We start from the raw sequence: 21,475 nt of genomic DNA, 5'->3' as shown, positions 1-21,475 counted from the left end.
CATGTGCACACATGGTGCACCTTAAGCGCTTCCTACTCTTAGCAACTGATTCTGTATTAGAATAAGTCACTTTGGATAAAAGTGTCTGCCAAATGAATAAATGCAAATGTAAATGAAAGACACTGGATATATGCCAATTGGTCTCTGGAGTAGGGGATGGGGTTATCTAGCAGAGAGAAAGTCCTAATTTCCCCTTGATTTAGTTAGTTTGTCCAGAAGAAAATTTCTGAAAAACTGTACTGTCCAAATATTGTCTGCGTAGTTTACCTCCATGTAGTCAAGTTCAAATGAATAGAAAATTAATCTATCGACACATACCAAAACCGAGGGGCCTGTCTGGGAACAGAAGAAAATGAAAATTTTAAAGCAATTACCTAACCAACATTCTGTTGAGCAAAAGCAGCAGTTAGCTGGCTAAAACTGTCCAGCTAAAAGTATGCCATTCAAAAATAGCAAACTAGTCCTAGGTTCATCAATAAATCATTGGAAAAACACAACCAGCTGCTGTACCTAGTTACAGTTTCAACATAAAAAGCAGTGTTGCCACTGTATGCAGCTAGTGTTCCTAAAATCCTGATACCAAGTGAAACTCAAGTGAGTGACATCCCTAATATGCCCAATGTACAGTTATCAACTGGCAAGAATTCACATATGAAGGTGAGCTGTGCTCAACCAACATACTCAACTGTGGAGCTACATAACAGGAAGTACAACATAACAGGAGGGAAAAGCAGAACTCATATTCATAAAATAAAGCAAACCATTTATTCAATGCATTTGCAGACATGGTATTTCAGCTACTCTATCGTCAGCGTTCAACACAAATACCAAATTCAGAGGGTTCTGTCACAACACGGCCATTAAACGAGCGCACTCGAATCCCTCCGCGGGCACAGTGCTTCCTGTGTGGTACGCTCCCTGGCCCACACGCCCTGTAGCTCTCCCGCTCGGTCCTCTAAATAGATAATGAGGACGGCATCCGGGAATGCGGACCTGCGGCGGTATCAAGTGCGCCGACACAGGTAGAGGGCTCCTGGGCTCGGACGCGGAACTGGCCGGACTCGGAAAGTTCTGCGGTGCGCTGGGTGCTGGAAGAGGCTCGGCTGCAGTCAGAGGCCGCAAACGGCAGGACGGAGGGAAACGGCAACCCTCCAGCGGGGCAGAATGAGTCACTCTCAGTTTCCCGGCAGCAGAACTTGGAGAGGCTGCCGCGGCCAGTCACTGCACGCAAATAGCCTAACGGCCTAATTTAGCCTCTGGTTACCGCATTGGGAACGTCAGTAAGATGTGAAGGCAAGCTAGCCTACCTGCTCCGAAAACAGGTCAACGTCCCGTGTAGGTTTACCTCTACACCTGGGATGGGTTACTGCACGGAGGTGTGAGTGTCCATGCTATGGCAGAATTCCAGAATTACACAGCAGTCCTCACCGACACGGGGTCAAGGTTCAACTGGAACAGAATCTTAGATGGAGAAAGAAGCCACTCCAAGACATTCCAGACTCAAATCCTTCCAGACACCAGTTCCTGATCCTGTTAGCAACCCCATCATCACGCTCACACAGTCTGGAGTATTAAGGAGGCTGTGATATGGTTCACTGAACTAGCAGGGTTCATTGAAAACAAAATCTATGAAAAAGGGTGGTAAATACATGCGTTAAAGCAGGATTTAACACAGCAATATGTTATAAAAGAATAATCAGATTGATTAATTGCTACAAGAAAAATGATAAACCACATCAATGAACTTTTATGTGACTTAATTCTATGGCATGTGTGGGTTATCACACTCTTCTGTTTTGTCAGGTCAGTGATTTAACTGCATCTAAAGGCAATACTGTCCTGAATGACAAAAGGAGGCTTAACAACAAAAAATCTAGGCTGATGGTCAAAGGACAAAGGTTCAGCTTCATGCTGTACGGTACCTAAAAACTACTGCATATGGTCTTGGTGGAGGCTACGAAACGATCCAAGCACATCTCCGCAGTTGTGCCTATTCCCAGAATGCCTTTCTCAAACACAACCAAATATTGAGTCCACTCCATCAAGCAAATTCGGCAGCGGCACCCCAGAAACATTTAAATGTCAACATTACAGATAAAAATACACCATATAAATGCACCAGACCCAAATGGAATGGCAGTCACCACCCCCATCTGCTTATGGATCAATAAGTGACATGGAATGCCGAACAATGTTCTTTATGTTGGAAATCTATAATGAAATGTGAAAGGAAAAAAAGAGGGTATATTAAGTGGGTTTTAAAAATGGAAAAGCATCCAGACTTGGGACAGGCATTTGGGTTTGGAGCGGAGAGTGAACAGGCCCCCTTTTCATCGGGCCCAGGGACAGAGGCTGACGCTACTCTGCAGCACAGCCTATTTCTGGAGGCTGAGCACAGTGTGGCCCATTGTCCATTCACTCATAACTTGTATCATATCGAGACACGCTTTTCTGCCTGCAAGGCTTTCTCCACTGTAGAAACTGCGCTATGTCAAAAATTCAAAACATGTCCCCTCCTAGACGCTTTTTTCAAGCCCCGCAGTGAATCACGAGCAGGAAGCCTTCGAGAGGGGGGGGAAAAAAAAAAACAACACCACTCTCCCTCTCCCTCTGTTAATGCCGCTTAATGCATTCCTTCCTGACATCTGTCTCGTTTGATCTAACAAATTGCAGAAGTAGCTTTACACCTGAATTTCAACAGCACTGTGAGCCCAATCAGACGTCGATGTCACCGACTGACAGCCTTCACATTAAATTTTCTTCCTCCATCTTATTTTTCCACCAAACATTCCTCTCCAACGGCACAAGGCTCCTTCTGTGGCACTGAAAAAAGGCACGGGTCTAAAATACTAAAACATCCCCCAAAGGGGGTTCACTGTAAGAGAAGGAGAGATTCTTTGAAAAATCAGCACTTCAGCATTTTCTCCCAATTTCTATGATTTTTAATATGAAACAAATGATGACTGGAGTTTGCGAAAGAATATCTGCATATCCGGGGCTGCGGTTTCTTCAGATCGGCAGGATCGCCTCCAGTTTGCACTTTACCCTCAGCTGTGGTGTTATTCTTTCATGGATAAGAGGTGTACTGTAACTAGACTCTTATGTGGACCAGCTGACAAATTTTCCGCAGCTTACGTTCCAAAGACAAAACACAAATTACTTCATGACAAATTTGCTAACCCATATCTTAAAGATAAATGAGACAGAAATATTTGCCATTTGACGCCGAGCCACACAGTGTTACAACAAATCAGCCCTTTCACACAGCTGGATAAATAACAGAGGCACTAATCCATAACTACTGGTATAAAGTTCACATAGTTTGTCTCTTGCAATCCACTGTCTGCAATGCACAAAATGAAAGGCAGTTGATCTTAAAAAAAAAAAAAACACAGAAAAGATTCACACAAATGAATATTTTAAGAGTTTTTCCACGTTAAAAATAAAGCTAAAATATTTCAGAACTTGATTTTGTACTCCAGGTTTTCTGAAAATTCAGAGGTTCAGACTTTAGCTATGGTGGACTTCAGCACCTGACCGTTGAACTTTGAACACTAGCCAAGCATTACCCCGATGACATATTCAGCCCAGGGCCTACAGAACTATCAGCAAACAGTTAGAAGGGGAGAGATCAGCTCCGTTACGGAACAGCTTCAGAAAAACACTCTAGGAAAGAACAGAAGCATCAAACAGGTGTACAACTGACACACTTGACCCAGAGAAAGGTGCGATTCCAGGCAGTATGCGTTCAATTTGTTTTGATTACCTTTGGAAGCCCTGAGCTATCAAACCCCCAGCCTGCCAAATCACTCACTATGCTTCTCTCAAACAGACTCAACAGCATTCAGACAGTAACCCACTTTCCTCCGGGCGCTGCAGAATACCACGGCAAAAAAACCAGATGAGCTGAGTGTGGCAGCAGAAAATATGATTTTAAAAAGGACTGGGAAATAACACAAAAAAGGGATAGTCAGAAAGGAGGTAAAGGGAGGACAACCAGCCTGCCTACTACACACTCCGCATAATGCATATAAAACAGCTCCCACTCCATTTGCCCTTACAAATCAATCAAATTCATGCACGTTCATGTGTACTTCAAATTATTTAAAAACGAATAAGTCAACAACATAGAGGTATGACAAATAGGCTTATTAGCTTAATAACAAAAACCAGCAACCGACTGCAAAATTACTCGTTTGCATATTAATGATATTTTTGAATTAGGTCTAAACAATTACTGTCATCGTGCTTTTACATTTCTCCCTGGCCCCCTCCTTCTGCTGGTGTTTATTTTTATGTGTATTTTCCTGTGCATTTACTGCGGTGGTTAGACAAAAAAAAAAAAACATGGGAAACTAAATAAATAGATAAGAGCATAAAAGTGGGTCAGGCACGGTGGGGATAGGAGAATAGAGATGTTATCTCCAGGAACTGAAGCGCTGAAGCAGCCAGAAAATGTGCCAGCGGAAGACTTCGCGGAAGCGCTGCGAGTTCAGCTTACAGCTGGAGGAGTGCTACAGAGAAGGCAGCCAGGGACACTGCCATGCCTCATACTCTGTACGGCTCTGCTCCTATCAGCAGAATGTGTGTGTGTGTGTACACTGTATGTATGTGCAGGGGGGAAGAGCCTCATCTTTTCCCTGACAGCACACTGTGAGCTCAGACTGGAGACAGCCACAGATCAATAGCAGGAGTGAACACACGCTGAAGTTTCCCGACGGGGACAGAAAAATGAATCGGAAAGCACCAGGCGGCCTGCGAAATCTCAAACACTGCAGACAGTACTTGGCGACCCAGCCCAGCGAAGAGCCACGAGCAGCTCCTTCTGCCGGCTCATTCACTGAGGCCGTCTCATCCTCTGCTGATCTGCGGTCCCGCACAGCCCACGCCGTCCCGTAAGGGGATGACTCCCACCGACGTCACACCGCCGGGCTGGACGGTGGCCACCGTCTCAGACTGTCTCTGTCACGGTGAGGGGGAGGGAGAGAAGGAAAACAAAGACAAAGGGAGGCGGCGGGTGTGGCACAGAAAGGTTAAAATACTTTCAGCATAGTAACATCCCCCCAACAAAAACAAAACAAAAAAGAACTTCCCTGGCCGTGACTCGTGACAGTGGTAGGTTTTCAGCTGGACAGCCATCCTCTGCATCGGGGGTCACCCTGTGGAGACGTGCCCCACGCTCCGTGAACGGCTCCCCTCCCTCGGTTTCCTTGTGTTTGTGTTTGAGAAACCTTCGCTCCCCGGCGGTGGCGGGCCGAGTGCAGCGCTGCTGATTTATACTGTACAAACAGGCCTCTTGAGCCCCGGCTGAAGTGATCCGCGGAGAAAAGGCTGCCGCCGGCCGGGCCGATAAGGCCGGAAAAGCCCAAGTGAGGCGTCAGGCGGCCAGGCCCTGAGGCGTGTCAGCAAAGCCCCACACCGCTGCTACAATGTGGAAAACCAGCGCTCCAAGCACAGGGGTCATGGGTCTCCTCTTATTAATGCTGGCCAAATTTTACAGGGAATAGCAAGAAAAGAAAGTGCACTGCATTCAGAAACATGCAGATCCACTACTGCCCAATTTTTTAAGGGCAGTTTATGATAATATATATTAATAATAATAATTATTAATAATTTTTTTTCTCCATTTTTCATCGCTTTCTGCAGTTTTTAACCTCTCTCCCACATCTACTAGCACTATAATGTATTTAAATAAAATATTTAACAAATAATCCAAGTGTCAGGAGAAATGCACTTTCAGTAACAAAAGCAAAATTAGACAACTAACTGCAACTGAGAAGTAGTTAATTCATTTGTAATCGCAGTCTCCTGGGTATAAACTGGAGAAAGGTTTTTAAGGAGGCGGAGGCAGACTCATTATTTCTCAGCAACTTATTCTCACTCTGGCCGAGATATCAGCCATTTGGAAAATGAAAGTCAAGTGCATAATTGCATGTGCGTGGTTGTGAAACAACACGGTAATTTGATCAGCACTCAGGGAGTCAAGGCGGGATAGGCCTACACGCACCCAGCACAGACTGTGTGTTACAGCTCGGCCTTATCCATTAGCAATGTGGGTAAGTAATGTAGATAATTGTCAATCAAAGTACAGATCTTCCAGTATTTTATTATTTCAGACAGGAGGTGCTTGTAAATCTTTGTACTCGTATCATACCAGTTGCCGTGCATTACATTATATGGTCATGCCAATTACTGGACACACCTTAAAATGTCCCATTCCAACTGAAAACATATTCCTTCTTCAAAAGGCAATTCCAAAACTGGTTCCTCGATCCCTACACTGACGTCAGAGAATGACGGTGAACAGCCATACAGAAGTGTCACACTTAACAATTGTTCTTTCACCTCTAGTTAAGCCAAGAACATAGAAAATAAACATAATCGATGGCCAGGCACTGCGTGTCATTAGGTAACTTATTTCTGCTTTCAGCAACTTAGAGAATTTTGAATATCTGTATGAGTAACTTGCTATTTTTGTACACTGAAAGCTATTATTCCTAGTGTTTGGAAACGTTTCCATAAACGCAGAAGTATTGGAAACATTTCCTTAAATTTATCGTCATTCTTCCCCAGACATTCCATTTTTGAGACATGCAATCAGGATGCTCAAGCATTTCATTTCAGAAATCTGAGCTAAGAAAAGAAAACGTGCTTTAAATTTAAACAGTGGGAAACCCTAGTTCTGAAGGCACTCACACATGAACCTCAGCATAATCCACGAGAGACTCGGCTACAAGTGGAGCCTTCTGGCAGCACTCGCAGCCCTCCCTCTCCTCTGCCACTTCTAGGACACCACACTCTAATTTTAGCTTCAAGCTCTCACACATTTTGCTTATTAGGACTCCATAGTTTAAGGCATTGCACATAACACCTTCACCGGGTGAAATGCGAAGGCTGCCTTTCTCACACCCTGGATTCTTACCCATGTGTAGCAGCCACTGTGATACTAACAGCAGATTTACGTTGAGCTTTGTTGTGTGCGATATGCTGGACATACCGTGAGGCGGTGAAGACTGACGGATATGGGAAATTTTCAGCATTCGTCAGTATTCATAACAGTTTCAGGAGGTGTCTAGTGAAACGATGACGTATAGCAGTCCGCGGCGAACAGAAAACGAGCCGCTCCCGAGGCACATCTCAGGCCACCATTATGAGGTCCTCACACATCTGGTTTCCAGCGCCAACCGTCCTTCACCACAGTCCCCTGCTGTTTACGGACGGAGGATTTCCCCAACCAAAATAGCTGCTTCCCGATACGTCTCTGGGTGACAGCCAGTGCTGGACGGCAAACATCCCTGCGCCCTGGGCAGGAACTAAGGAGGCATCCTCTCCCAGCATTCTGCAGTCCTCAGTACAAGCCTCTGCTTAAAGGAGACTGGGGAAGTCATTGTGTCATTTGGGCTCGGATGGACTCTCAGCAAAATGTGAAATGTAAAGTGTAAATGTAAAATGAATACGGTTCAAGTGCAATACAAGTCCAGGTCAACTGTGTCAGTGTGTCTTGCTGAAAGTCAGTGTCACCTACAATGAAATGAAGGCCTAATACATTTTTTGGTCTTCACGCATCCTATAATAGAATCCAATTTTGGGTCCGTAAAAGGCAATGTGATTCAGCAGTAATTTTCATTAAATCCCCACAGAGTTCAAGTAGTTTTGCGCTGGCTTCAGGAAAGCATGAATAAAAGGGGCCTGGCTCTGACGCATGATCGACATAATGGAATTAAACAGCAGGAGTATGCTGGCTATTTTCCAAAATCAGACTCATACAGATTATAATGCAGGCATAAAAGTATCTATTTCTGAATAAAAAAAAATCCATCAGCTACGAAAGGAGTCATCCCATTCGCTTTGGAGCCATAATCAATGTTGATCTTAGGCTCTTGACAACAAAGCTTACAATTTCACACCAGATTTTTCAACTTGAAAATGACACACTTCTCAGATGTCTTCACCAAGAAGAAGTGTAATCACGCCTTTTGAACCAATATATGCAATTTATGCTAATTGGCAGATCATATTGTAAGCACCATAATTAGCGGAATTTGTGCACATTCTCTTCTAATCGACATATTTGTTGAAAAACACGTGTTTTGCAAATGCATTCAGAGTGCTGTGAATTTGGGTTTTAATCTGACTTACTTAGTAGTCATACTTTCTAGATCTGTATAGAACACTTCAAAAACATGCAGACATGCAAGCTTAACTGTGAGGAACCCATGAGAGGAATCTGGTGAGAGCACCTGAAAAATTATGTTTCTCACTCATAACTAATACAAGACTGCTTATGAGCGAGAAAATCATTCAGTGATTTCCCCATACACAATTTAATTCAACTTAACCATTAGCAAGAACACCATGCTAAACACAAAGTTGTATTTTACATACTACAGCTGAGCCTCAGAATCGACCAAGGCAACAATTAAAATGGATTCAAAATCATGCATTTGCAGGAGTAAGCAGACAGCATGATCAGTAAACTGTAACGAGTGACACTTTCAACACTTGCAGCCTCCTCCGCTTCTCTACGGACGAAATGTATTATTAATGTCATAAACCACATTGCTTAAGAAAAACATCATAAACAGCAAAAGACGTCCATTCGAGTTGGTCTCGCTTTTCAAGTGCGCTCATGTCAGTCCTGCGATCATACAGAGATCTCACTGCTTGCAGCGGAAACAGTCTCGCATTCTCACAAAGAGACAAGGTGTGCAAACAGCCAGTTATCTACCAGCTGCTACGGTCTGTTCACAGCACCACTGGACCCCTTGGCAGGGCTGGCACTATGAAGGGAATCTGTGAAGGTGTTATACTGAGAGTGCTGTCCCTACAATGTCACTCAGGGGCCTGCTAAACCTTTGAAGAAGCCCATTTCACTTCTATTCTGAGACAGAATAACATGAATTCCACCCTGCTATCTGCAGAGCCAGAGCCTTATGTTACACTTCCAGGACCTGGGGCTTTTCTGTCATGCAGACCAGCACCTCATACAGTCAGATGTTGCCTGTATAAACACTGACACGTAAGGCCGTCCCGTTTCGGTGTTCGCATTCGGGGGAACCCGCATCTTTCAACAAACCACACCTGTAATCAGCTCAATCTGAAATGTGCTACGGACAAAACACAAAGCAGAAATACACAGGCTGGGAGCTTACTGAACCAAGACAAAAGACTGTGTAGAGAGAGAGATGGGGGCGAGACAGTGAAAAATGACAGCTAAAGCAGATGCATTACTGCAATCCACCGCACCCCCACTGTGGGCATGGAGATAACGGCTCAGCATATGGCCTCTATTTAAAAGAACAGAAGTCCCCCAGCATGATTTCCATTTACCACATTACAGCCGGATCAATGCATTGCTCCATTCAGTGAGAGAGAGAGTTTGGAGGAGGGAGGGAGAGATCGGTATCACAGGTCACTGACAGAGCAGACACTGCCAGCAGACGGCAGCCAGCCGTCATTCACGTGGGGGGCTGAACACTGTTACCAGCGGTGCCGTCTTTAACACAATGTAAGAGGATCACACCTCACTCTCCTAGCAGACTCTTCTCTCTCACGCGCACACACACGTAGGGGTCTGTGTGTGCTTTTGTGTGCAAGGGTATGATTCATTTGTCACCTGCGCTGAAAGGCAGTTTAACAGCAGTACTGAACAGCTGCAGGGGGAGGCTGTTAAACTTAAATTACCAGACAGCTCTGAAAAAAAGTGGCAATATCCACAGCCCTGCAGAGATTACACTGGCAGGCATCTCACAGGGTAAAAAGGCCAGGGAGCCCAGCAGTGTTGTGGCACTTCATTACAAGCCCAGCACAACAGCTCAAAAGAGAGCCGTCTATCACGCGCCGGTTCCGGGAAAACCTCTCCCTGTTGCAGTCCACCTGGGGTCAGACAGCAGCCAAAAGCCAAAGGAGGAAAATAGAAACAAAACGAATTTACCCATCAAGCGAGCGTAATGCGTTTGGTCTGGGAGGAGCAGACAGCCGGCATCTCTTGAGTGCCTGCCCTCGTGAATGCAGCTCTGTTGCCTGAGAGAATCGACTGCGGCGCTGGCAAATTAGATTACACACTGCATAAGCTTTTTCAGCAATTTCCAGGACATCAAAGTACAAAGGGGCCGAGTTCAACATCTGCTGGGTCATTCGAGGGGCACGGCCGACGAGGGCCGCAAGGTGCACAGGGCAGCCACCGCAGCCGACGCTGGGGGAGAGTGTGTGACCGAGGAGGGTCTGGGTTACACAGCTGTCTCCTGGAGACAGCTCCCCTGACACTTGTGCAGCTGCCTTATCATAAGCCTTATGCTGCAGGGAAGGACTGAGAGAAATATCTCGGCCACATCTTTCTCAGTACTCAGTGTAACCATCAAGCCATAGGCAGCAGAGTGTACTCTCTGCTTGTAAGAAACGCTGATGGAAGAACAAATGACATATAGCGAATACAGACACTGGGACAGTATCGTTCCTACGCTAACATGGTTTAAAAGCAATCTGCTTAGAAAAATCAATTGGGGCTCACTTTACGACATGTAATAGGGTGCTCAGAGAGAAATGACTCATACTCAATGAAAAAATCCATTAGAGTGTGAATACAGTCTCGCTCCAGTTTTCCCCTTTACGCGCTCCTCATTTTGGAATTGCCATTTGGACACTCATCTCTCACCACAACGCGCTCACGCGGGACCAAGGGGTGTAGTGAACACGGTCCTCTGGTACATTCACACACCAACATCGCCGCTTTTCACACTGTAAGTTGCCCAATGCGCTGCAGTGGGTCCAGAGCTGACTGGAGGATGGGTGTGGCTTCACTGGGATTATCCGCACTGCCTGCAGCCACCCGCTGTCACAGGGGTCTGAGAGCGGCAAGACGAGCACCCCCTGCCGACACCGGCACCCCACGAAGCCAAGCTGCTCCGCTGCTGTGGGCTCCCAGCCATCGTTAACGGCTGACACAACAGGGCTTGACCCTGGACCACAGAGGTTAGCCTGCACTCACATAAGCATCAATTTGAGCTACGTGGGAGCCCCACATAAAATATTATAAGAAGAAAAAAAGTTGCTGCCGTTTAGCTAAGAGCGAGGATGCCAGGGAGAATGACACTGCAGAAGAGAAAGACGCTTTCTACAGATGAGAAACACTGCCTTCTTCACTCCACAGCTTACACTGTCCAAGACTAAAGGAGGAGTCACGTGACGCAAGCAAACGCAAAACAGCAAGGCAACAGAACAGCAGCCGTCACGGAGACGTTCGTTATTTCTTACGGGCAGAGTGCAAAGGACCTAGCAGCTGTTCTATAGACTCCCGCTGGCAAATAAAGCAAAAAATTCAGTTCCTCAAAGAAAAAATATACCTCTTTAGTAATGTCTACTCCATGTTAAAGTTTGTCTGTTCATTTCAGGACTCACAGGAAAAAAACAAGAACAAAAAGGCACTACGGATAAAATGCGTCCGATAGGACAGGGGCAATAGCACTTCAGGCTACAGAGAAAGAAAACGAGAGAGAGAGAGAGAGAGAGAGGAGTCAAGTATTGCTGCGGCTTTCGCTCAGGAGTAGCTGGCAGCCCGTCGAGGGAATCAGGGATGGGGGAAGAAGACACAGAGATGGACAGATTACTTGGCAGACAGCACTGAGAGTGATGGGGGTTTCAGCTCTGTATCCAATGCACAACACGTGCAGAAATGTAGCTTGGAGTACGCTCAGGGTCCTCCCTGCCTATCTCTACGCCTGGCGGCTTGCCTGGGAGTTTTTTTTTTTCTTTCTGCCTTTTGGGAAAAGGTCCAAAACTGCTGACTAAGTCCAATAATTTAGTCATTATTGTAAGTTTATAAACTTGTGTTTTTTTTAGTGTGGTGTACGTCTGACCAAAGGGGGCCTGGAGTCTGGCTTTAAGTGCGGAACATGATGAGCCTGACTGAAACTGGACTGAAAGGCAGCTCTCCCTTAAGTGCTTGTTCCTCTGTACTGATGACGGATGATTTATATGATGGATAACTGATATTTTTCAGAATTAACATGTTCACTTATCCACACACCTAGACATATTAATGTAACTCCAGCTCATAATTTCACCTCTAGCTAGCTAATTTAGCTAATTAAGGTACTTTTTGATTGTATGCAGTATCACGCCATTGATTCCTAAGCTAAATATAAATTGTCAGGTATTGCTACAACAGAGGTCAATAATTGCTGAGTCACAAGTCACAGGCATATTGACCATATAACATTTTACTTATATATTTCTTTATCCCTTTTTACAGACCCTAAAATGTACTTATATACAGTATCTTACTATCTTCTTCAATAGAGTGGACTGGATAGTTGCTTATGAAAAAGTTGGTACTAACACAGAGAAAAGCGACACAGTAAGAGACAAGAGGAGTGTGTGAATGAGTGAGAGAGTGAGAGAGAGAGAGAGAGAGAGAGGGAGAGAGAGTTGTGACTGAAACCACGTGAAAAACAAGTTTTCCCTGTGGCACTGTGACATGGACCAACACAATGAGATTCTGCCACAACAGTGAATCAACACCACCGCACGGACCAACAAGATGTCATCCGAGCGGCACGGAGCATGCCACGTGTACATAATAGGGAAAATTATGAATCCCAGAAGGGAGTTTTAATATTATAACAATATGCTGTGTCCCTGTACTGGCTGATTGTACAAATATTCTTCACATCAGACTAGGTAAGCACCAAAAACCACAGTCAGATTTGTTGACTTGCTCTGTCAGATCTTACAGGAATTGTTCTGGGTTATTAAAAAAAAATAAAGCAAAAATGCTTTCAGCATAGTGAATCTGCCATTGGATAAGATGCAGAGCAAAGTCTCAGCTGAGCAGTTAAGAGCAGACCACATTCAAATCAACTTCTTTTCGCTGTATTTGTCTGAGCGGGTTTGTTTCTGGCTGCACTCTGTGTGTGTGTGTGTGTGTGTGTGTGTGTGTGTGTGTGTGTGTGTGTGTGTGTGTCCACACAAGTGTCAGCAAGTGTCTATACATACGCACATGAGTGTGCGTGTGTGCCAGCAGAAACGCTTCCCGGCTGGAATCGCACACCTGTGCCCTGTGTGGAAGGAGGAGTGCATTTCCACACTTTCCTGTGAGGAATGAAGGGGCATGATGGATCCAGTTAAAAATGTGTTTCCTGGGGGTTTTCTGTTACAACATCAGACAGGATGTATAATTATCCAGACTGATCTGCGCAGGAGATAACTTCTCAAGGCTCAAAGAGAGAGATAGAGAGAGAGAGAGAGAGAGAATGAGGGAGCAATGTTTTTCACACAGGGCTGGAGCTCCTCCAGCTCCAAGTTTAGGTACTTCTCACAGAAGGAGATGCCTACTTAGCCCATAGAAACGAATTAATAAACTACAATTAACATTTTTAATCTGGTTACTTATTTCAAATTTGCCAATTGCAATTCAATTTATAATATAGAATGGAGACAGACAATGGAACAAATATTCCTAATATCAAATTGTAGCAGACACACTTCAAGATTGTTCAAAAGCAGGAACATCTGTTGCAATTCTGCTAAGCAACTTGTACACCGATAATTCATCTACCCAGCCCACGAGCAGTGAGATCATGATGCAGAATGTAGCACTGACAGCTCAACACAGCCCTTTTGTACCACTGACTGCATGGCACCACCAGACTACGGAGCTACGCGTGTTCGGGGAAGAGCCTCAAGTTTCATATCGCAGCCCACGCCAGACAGAACAAAGTACCTGCTGAAAGTGCTAAAGAGGGCGAGCAGCCTGAGAAGGGCTGAACGACCGGGGCACCTCAGAGAGTGGGCTATTAGGCAGGAGAACTCTGCTCTGGCAGCAGCAAGGGATAGTCGGGTATGTTCTGCACACCATTAGGGTGTGCGCACTGTATGTAATGGGTGGCATAAAAAGAGGGGCCTTTAGATTATCCAATCATAATCGTAGCTCAAAATGTGGAAAAATGCCCCAAAAGCTACCCCGATTTGAATTCTTCAAACATTGTATGGAATTTTTGCTTAAGGGTCTGATTGGCATCAGGGTGACTGCTTCACTATAGCCATGCAGAAAATGAGAGCTGAAGCCCATTTTGCATTCAGAAGCCCACACCAGCAAAGCATATTAGGAGAGATGCACTCTCTCACACAAAACACAGACGTTCGGGTCTGTGCACAGACCTTACACCACGCACTCCTGGTCTGGTTTTACTGAGGATTTTACGGGAGCCTCTCAATCATAACCTAGTCGCAGACGAAGCTGCCTTACAAATCTGTGCAGCTGGTCTTGGTGTTCATTTATGTGGCAGATGCCATTATGACATCATCTAATCTTATTTAAATGATGATATCAATTCGGCTTGTAAAGGCCGTAAACGAGACCCGCCGGAGATCCAATTTTGAGCTGTGAATCACCGGACAGATCAAGTGACCACTGCCTTTGCTCTTGTTTGTTGTTGGCTTTCTTTCTTTTTTTTATCCTCGAGACACACTGTTCTGTTGCCAGGTTCAGTAACTACATTTGCCTTTCCTTCACAGTTCCCACACAAACGGCTGGTGAAGTGACAGGTGAGCTACACACAGGGCAGAGTACAGTCAGCACAGTGGAAAATCTTACATCTTTGGGCAGCCCTTGAGAACAGCTCAGTACAGTAAATTAGGAACACTGCTACCGAGTGAAACCAAACCTCTAGCACCGGGACTCAGTAACCATTGCTTCGATTGAACAGCTATTCTTAGTGAAAACGTTTCAATTCCTCATGCACGTACACATGTGAATGGACACATTCATACGACGGACACATCAAACATTTAATCTAGATTAATCCAAAATGTGAACCGGGAGTGAAGAGACTGCCATTGATTGTTCCATGTGTTCTCTAAAAGTAAAGCTCCCTATTTTCTGCTTCCTCGTTTTAACAGGGTACTGACAGAAACTGACCGTAGGAAAAGAAAGCCTAAACCTTGAATGAAGCATCAGAATTTGCTTCCCCAGTTTGAATGGATTACTATACCTCCACCATTATGCTCTGAGCTCTGCATAGGCCTAGTTAATATAAAAATTTTATGAGAGTGCAGTTTGAGTGGCACGTTTCCAGAGCCTTGGCACCTCAAAGCGGTTTTGTCCAGATCTGACAAGTCACATGTCTTCTCCCGCTAGAAAATGCATATGCTTTCTCAGTGAGTGCATGGGAGTTCATTCCAAACTGTGCTTGACAGCTTCAGGGCAGACTACAGAGTCACACTATGGAGCTCTTTCACAACATAGCAGAATCAGCTCTGAGCAGCAGAATACATTTTTCACGGGACAAAGATGAAAAACACCTTAAATAAACACCAAATCAAAACTTGCAATTTGTCACTAAGCAATAGGATTTCGATATCAAACGCTTTATTTTAATACAGTAAATGCCTGAAGTGAACAGTCAGCGTATTTACAGCTACAAAGCCGTAGCTACATGTGTAGCACTGAAACTAAGGGCATAACCATTGGTCAGTTGCTGCTGAATAATCTTGCAGACTGCCGCTCCACCTGAGAAACCAGCAGACTGCCCTCAGCGCTCTATGCTGTCCATACGAAGCAGGGCTTGAGGAATCCATCAGCAGGCTCACTCCACACCAGACGAGGATTTCCAGGCTGCTACGTGCTGGTAGGGACCCCACAAGCGTGGCTGTGTGCAAAGCACAACGCCCAGCTGCATTTAAGTGAGAACAACGGTGACTTGACAAGCAGGGTACGGAGACTGGAAAACATCCTCCAATAGTCAGCATAAGGAAGCCCGGCACAATAGGCCTCTGTGCAGCTCGGTTTCTGACGCGAGGCCCGGGAAAAAAGTGTAAGCAGTAGGACAGGAGTGAAGTTCAAAGCTCTGCTTTAACATTAATGAATGTGCATGCAGCGGCTCCCTTTTCACAGTCCAGCTGCCTCAACGCATGAAACTCATTCTGACTGTTGTGAAGCAGCTCATCAGTGGCTTAGTCCCACTCACCGCAGGGCTGTCAAACGATTCACCGTTCAAAGCTCTCTTCTACGCTGCACTTTTGGAAGGTGCGTTTGGCATTACAACAACAAAAGGTGTAGAGCGTTCCCGCAACTGATGGCTGTTCTGTGAGAAGTGAGCTGAACTTTGTTAAGAAGCGCACCAGGTAAGCCTCTAAGCCCTGTTCTCAATGGAGAAGACATCGTCCTGTGCCGAGGACTATTCCCACAGAGCTTCATGGCAGCCTGTCTGGCACTACCTGGATGCAGATTGAAAACGTTTAGTGTTATTTAACTCTTTTGGAAAGATTAGCCCTAGGTAGCACTTTTACCTACGAGTCCAGGTGCTAAGCTACAGTACAGGTAATTATTCAGGCACGAGAATCCTTTGTGCTGTTCTTTTTCTTCCTCCTTCCCCAGCAACAAATGGATTCAGGCTTCCTCTAGTAAATCAACCAGCAGCTTAAAAAATGAGACCCACTGGAGCTCTCAGGCCTGTTTCCACTTACTGTAGATGGAAACTTTCCACCATAGCAATAACAAAGCCGACAGATAAAACCCAAGGCAGACAGTCTCGGCGTCAGCTCGCACGTCACAGCAGTATCCACAGCTGAGCCTCTGAGCTGCAACCGGCCATCTTCACCTCCTCCTAAAACTCACCCACATCTCTCACCATCTCTCTCTTCTGATCATAGGCATTATTGCCCAAATATTGCATTTGTCATAATCACTCTGACAAACAGGTGATCTGTCAAAGTTTACCTGACATACAGCAAGCTAGACTCAAAGGTAACCACACTGGCACAAGGGTGTGGCAAGACACAATGTCCTCCCCACTTCCTCAAACACATGGGAATGGAGAGGATAACTGTTCGACAACAGTTTCCACGCCACTCTTGTTTTTGTACCTGACACTCCAACACTGAATGTCAATCGCTCAGACTGGGAAGGATGCTACAGCTAAGCTTAGGCAGACACTGGCCCAGACCTTTTGTTCAGACTGGATTCTCAGCACAGCTGTACAGATCAGATGGATCTAAAAACCAGTATACACAGTGAGCCCCTTGGACACGAGCTGGAAAACATTAATCTACAAAGACAACGAATAAGGCCACACTGGTTACACATAAAGCAGTCTCATGAGAGTGCTGCACACCTAAGCCATGGGCAAGGGTGTGGGAGAACTCCCTCAGCCACGTGCCTTAGACCGAGGGCATGAGCTACAGCTATACAGTTGCGCACAGACGATAATGATCACTCAGCTAGATTTTAATTACACTTAAGTATATAAACACTTCCGTGTCTAGCATTAATGCATTTACATCCGAGATAGAGCTTAGAAAGGAATCGTGGAAATAAAAAAACGTATTGAGTGGAAACAGTATTACATTTTATGTCATCCCCCCGTCTGTTCAAATCTTTCAAATACAGGATACTGACACCCATATTGTACTTATTAACTTAGAAAGGATTACATCTGTATGTCCCACATCGGTTGCATTAAAAAAAGATTCTCTGATTGGGAATACACTGCACTCACTTTGGATCAATGATAGCAATTGAAAACTCTACCTACTGCTCAACGTGTTATTGGGCCGGTTGATTGACGGGGAGGAAAACGTTCACATTTCAGCTATTACGGCGAAAGGAACGGCGCAGAAGTGGAGTTGCACGGCGCGCCACTCCCAGCCAGCAGACATGCCAGCAGCAGACCCGCCAGGGCTGTGTAAATCACAGCTACTGAAAGCCGAAGGGCCAACTCAGCATTCCAGAATCAAGACAACTGGCCGTGTTCGACATGAAGCGTTCGCATATGCAGTCTCTCAACACTCCCGACGTTACACGCTCGCCCGTAACTCACCACTTCTTTGTGCATTCCACCATGAGTTCTTGGTACGACGCCACGAACTGGAACTTCGACGCATGTTTCCCCACACGCTGTAATCTTTTCCACACCGAAGCCATATTTCTGGATGACGGGATATTTTGTTTTCGCCTTGCTTGCTTTTTTTTTGCCGTTTTTCGATCGGCGGTATAATTTTAGTAGTATCCAGCCAGGCTCATTTTTTTATGCGTACGCATTATTCAAATTAAAAAACAAACACGAATAAAAATCCTATCACCGTTGTCCCCCTTGCTGAGGTGGCATGTCTTCTCAAACCCTCAGGATAACGGCAAACGGGATGGCAAAATCTTCTTGCGATGACAGCCAAGTTTGGCATGATCGTGCATGATTACCGAAAGGTGAGAATCTCCCAGATATTACTTTCCCAATTGACCGAGCCTGTCCAGGTTTCGTTTACCTATTGGATGACAAATAAAACAACGTGTTACACAGCAATCCCGATGACAGCGGAAACACCTATAATATTGACATTTGTAAAAACGAACTCTCTTGAAATACCCACTGATGAGGCTTTCCCCATAGCTACAATGCTCCCAGGTGTAGTTGCAACTTTGTGTTTGTTTCAAGTGAGCTAATTAGACACTGTAGCTAGCGGCATGTTCACAATTTCTACCGAAACATTTAATCAAGATGTGAACGGCAAGCTAATCATTCAATGCACACATTAATTCATCAGCTACATACTTGTCGGTTATTCTTCTCGGACTATTCATAAGTGAGACAGCTAGCTAGGATATCAATTATCCATAGAAGTTGAATATGAAATAACAGCCAGAGTAAGAAACGTGTGAAAAAATGCAGACAGAGGGTTAGCTAGCTTGCATGGCTAACACCACCTCTTGCCAACTAGCTGACTGGCTAGCTGAAAACCACCGTTATTTAGCTATGCCGGTACCTACCTAGCGTGCTGCATTTGTGAATAGCTACATGTCTCGGCAGCTAGAAGAATGTTTCAAAAGCAACCCAGCAAGCAAGTTACTTTGTGTGATATCTATCACAAGCAGCGCCGCACTGAACCATACTGTAAGTTGCAGATGGCTGGCTAGCTTGTACAGCTAGCTAATTACAAGTCAATCAGCTAGCCAGTCTAGCTTGCCACTGCTCGGTGAAACTTTTGAGCCCAAACGTTATGCACATGATTGACAGCATGAAACCAAGCAAAGTAATGCAAAACTGACCAAAACGTTTACTTACCCCCACTCAGTTATTTCCTCGATAATATCTGGCTTGCTAACTACCAAGCTAGCTCACGACAGTCTGACTGCAGTGCAGTTGTCACCTAGCTAGCTTTGCTAACTGGCTAATTCAGTGCAGCTAATATATCAGCCATTTCAATTTTAAGGCAGCCGTCCGGGTGAGAGACTTGATTTTATTTGCCGTACCAAGCGGGCACACTACAACAGGAAGATAATGTTTCTCATTTCTAAAACAAACAAATAATAACAAAAAACAACAACAAAGTGTATTCCAGCGTGAACCGTCTGCTATTCCGATAACCTGCGACTAAAACTCAACAATTAAACCACCATCAGTTTTCCCCTCACATTCGATTCACTCAAAACATTAACCAGCTAATAAGCTTTAAGGAAACGCCCCCGGGAATTCGCGATTGGTCACTTCGCTTTCGCTCTCATAAATATTTACTCACCGAGTCATACAAATAGCTTTTTACGTACTTGTTATCAGATACCTATTTTATTGCACCTCTGGTATGTCGGTCTTGGTGGTTTAACCCGCCTTGCGATGATTCGAGCAAAAAAGAAACATGTAGGCAGCCGTGGTCATTATCCACGCCTATGAAAGAGGTTCAAGAACCACGTACGACTCGCGTTTTAAGTGGTCCTCCTGCAACCATTGTACGCATTCATTGGTCTCCATTGTGATGAGGCGGGACTACTAGGTACTGAAAATCAGAAGAGAGTTTTCAAAGACTGTTCCTTTCGCCACTAAAGCGCATTTACATATAGTGTCCGCATTATTCCTTTTCTGTAAGGTCAACTGCACAGTGAAGGAGTGATTGCATAGCTGATAAACTTCAAAGGGGATGATAATGTGGGTAGATTTTTTTTTCACCAGGATTGTTTTTAAGGCCCTCCCCTTTTAATAAATTTAATAGTATCTACGGTGATCCCAGGATCTCATTTTCATGGCATATCTAAAAAAAAGCACCTTCTACAGCACAGAGTCACTGCTGGGGCATTGGGTTTACTTGACCCATGAAGAAGAGTGCCCCCTATTGGCTCACAAACAGCGCGGATGATTCCACATTTCGGCAATTAACATCCTATCCAAAATAGACTGTGACAAGGCAAGACTGCTCAGTGCCTTTTGCGGCAGTTCTGGACACATTTTTTCAACACAACAGAAAATATTTTTCAATACAAAAAAGGAAATGATAAAGAAAAATTAGTAAAACAACCCTTGGTATACTTGTTTGTCTATGTATACTTCACAATTCCATCCTCTCACAGTGAGGACTAACCAAAATGTAAGATTCCGTGTGGTTTCTGGGCATAATTTTCAGGCCAATATCACATCCCATAAGATCCTGTCTGACTCAGACCTTTGATGTTAGGTATAAAACAGATCCAGTCAGGTAGTGGTGGACCTGGTTCCTGTTTGGTTTCTTGTTTTTGCATTACTTTCTCAGACCCAAAAGAGCACAGGCATGATAATTAAATGTTGCAGCTACTCAATGTACACATCAAACAAAGAACAAGGCAGGGCTGCATCATACAAAAACTCATTAGTATAGTGGTGCAGGATCAAAGAGGATCAGATGGAAAATATCTAAAAGTGTAAAGTAAGTAGAGAGGAAACTTTTTTTTTGCTCCACTCTTGAGGGCGATGAAATAGTTCAAGGCACTGTTGAAAAAAGTCTCTGAACTGTTTTGAGAAACAAAAAACGTGCAATGTTTTTCAAAAAGGTATTGTGTTCACCAAAGCTGGCAGTACACATAAAACATAACACAATCAGAGAAAAATGCAATCTCTCTCGCTCTCTCATTCTCACTCTCTGTCTCTCCCTCTCCCTCCTTCCCTCCCTCTTTTCCTTTTTTCATCCCACTCATTTCCTCCTTTTCACTGAACGCCTCTGATTAGCATGTCCCTAATTCCTGCTCACAGCCCATCAGAATACTTTGAGCCACCGTGCCCCTCTGGGTCGTTCCTTTAATGAGGACGACTTCCATTTCCTCACAGTGTCACACAAATTAGAGAGTTAAGCTTAGGGTGCCAGGACTCCTTTACATAAATCAGCCACCCCCCCCCCAATTATCAGAGTCAATCCCTGCAGTAACCAAAAGTGCACACCATGGGTCTGCTGGATAACAAGACCTAACACTGAAAGAATAAGGCAGCAGAGTACATCCTGTCCTTTCTGTTTGGTTTCTGAGGGAAAAGGATGCACACAGATCTATCCTGCCCGCCTACACCTTGGTGTAATTTCCCCGTTCTGGGATATGTCCCCCCAGAGACATGCTGGGTGGTATAGTTATTAGGTCTGCGGGGCCAGAAAGTGCAGAACCTGAATCACATATGCAGTGTCATATCCAGTGAGGGCTACAAAGAGATTTGCTTGCCTGTAATTACCACCCATTAATTACTTAACATTT

General features: G+C 44.8%; 1 protein-coding gene across 3 annotated transcripts in view; it reads right to left on the bottom strand.

The window, feature by feature from the left end:
• The window catches only part of LOC118777782 (EH domain-binding protein 1-like), a 129,893-nt gene extending 110,302 nt beyond the window's left edge, over positions 1-19,591 (bottom strand). For 2 of the 3 annotated variants that reach the window (XM_036528942.1, XM_036528958.1), the window contains exons 1-2: positions 19,056-19,581; positions 17,817-18,258 (exon numbers count right to left, since the gene is read on the bottom strand). In XM_036528942.1, coding sequence (XP_036384835.1) covers positions 17,817-17,920 — 104 coding nt within the window. In that variant the 5' untranslated portion in view covers positions 17,921-18,258; positions 19,056-19,581. Of the gene's footprint in view, positions 1-17,816; positions 18,259-19,055 lie in introns of all 3 variants that reach the window. The other variant, XM_036528950.1, reaches the window with a different exon arrangement.
• Between the last annotated feature and the right edge of the window lie 1,884 nt (positions 19,592-21,475).

This window comes from Megalops cyprinoides, chromosome 1 (assembly GCF_013368585.1).
Source record: "Megalops cyprinoides isolate fMegCyp1 chromosome 1, fMegCyp1.pri, whole genome shotgun sequence".
Classification (NCBI taxonomy): Eukaryota; Metazoa; Chordata; class Actinopteri; order Elopiformes; family Megalopidae; genus Megalops; species Megalops cyprinoides.
Note: the sequence above shows the minus strand (reverse complement) of the source record. Positions and strands in the feature narration are given on the sequence as shown.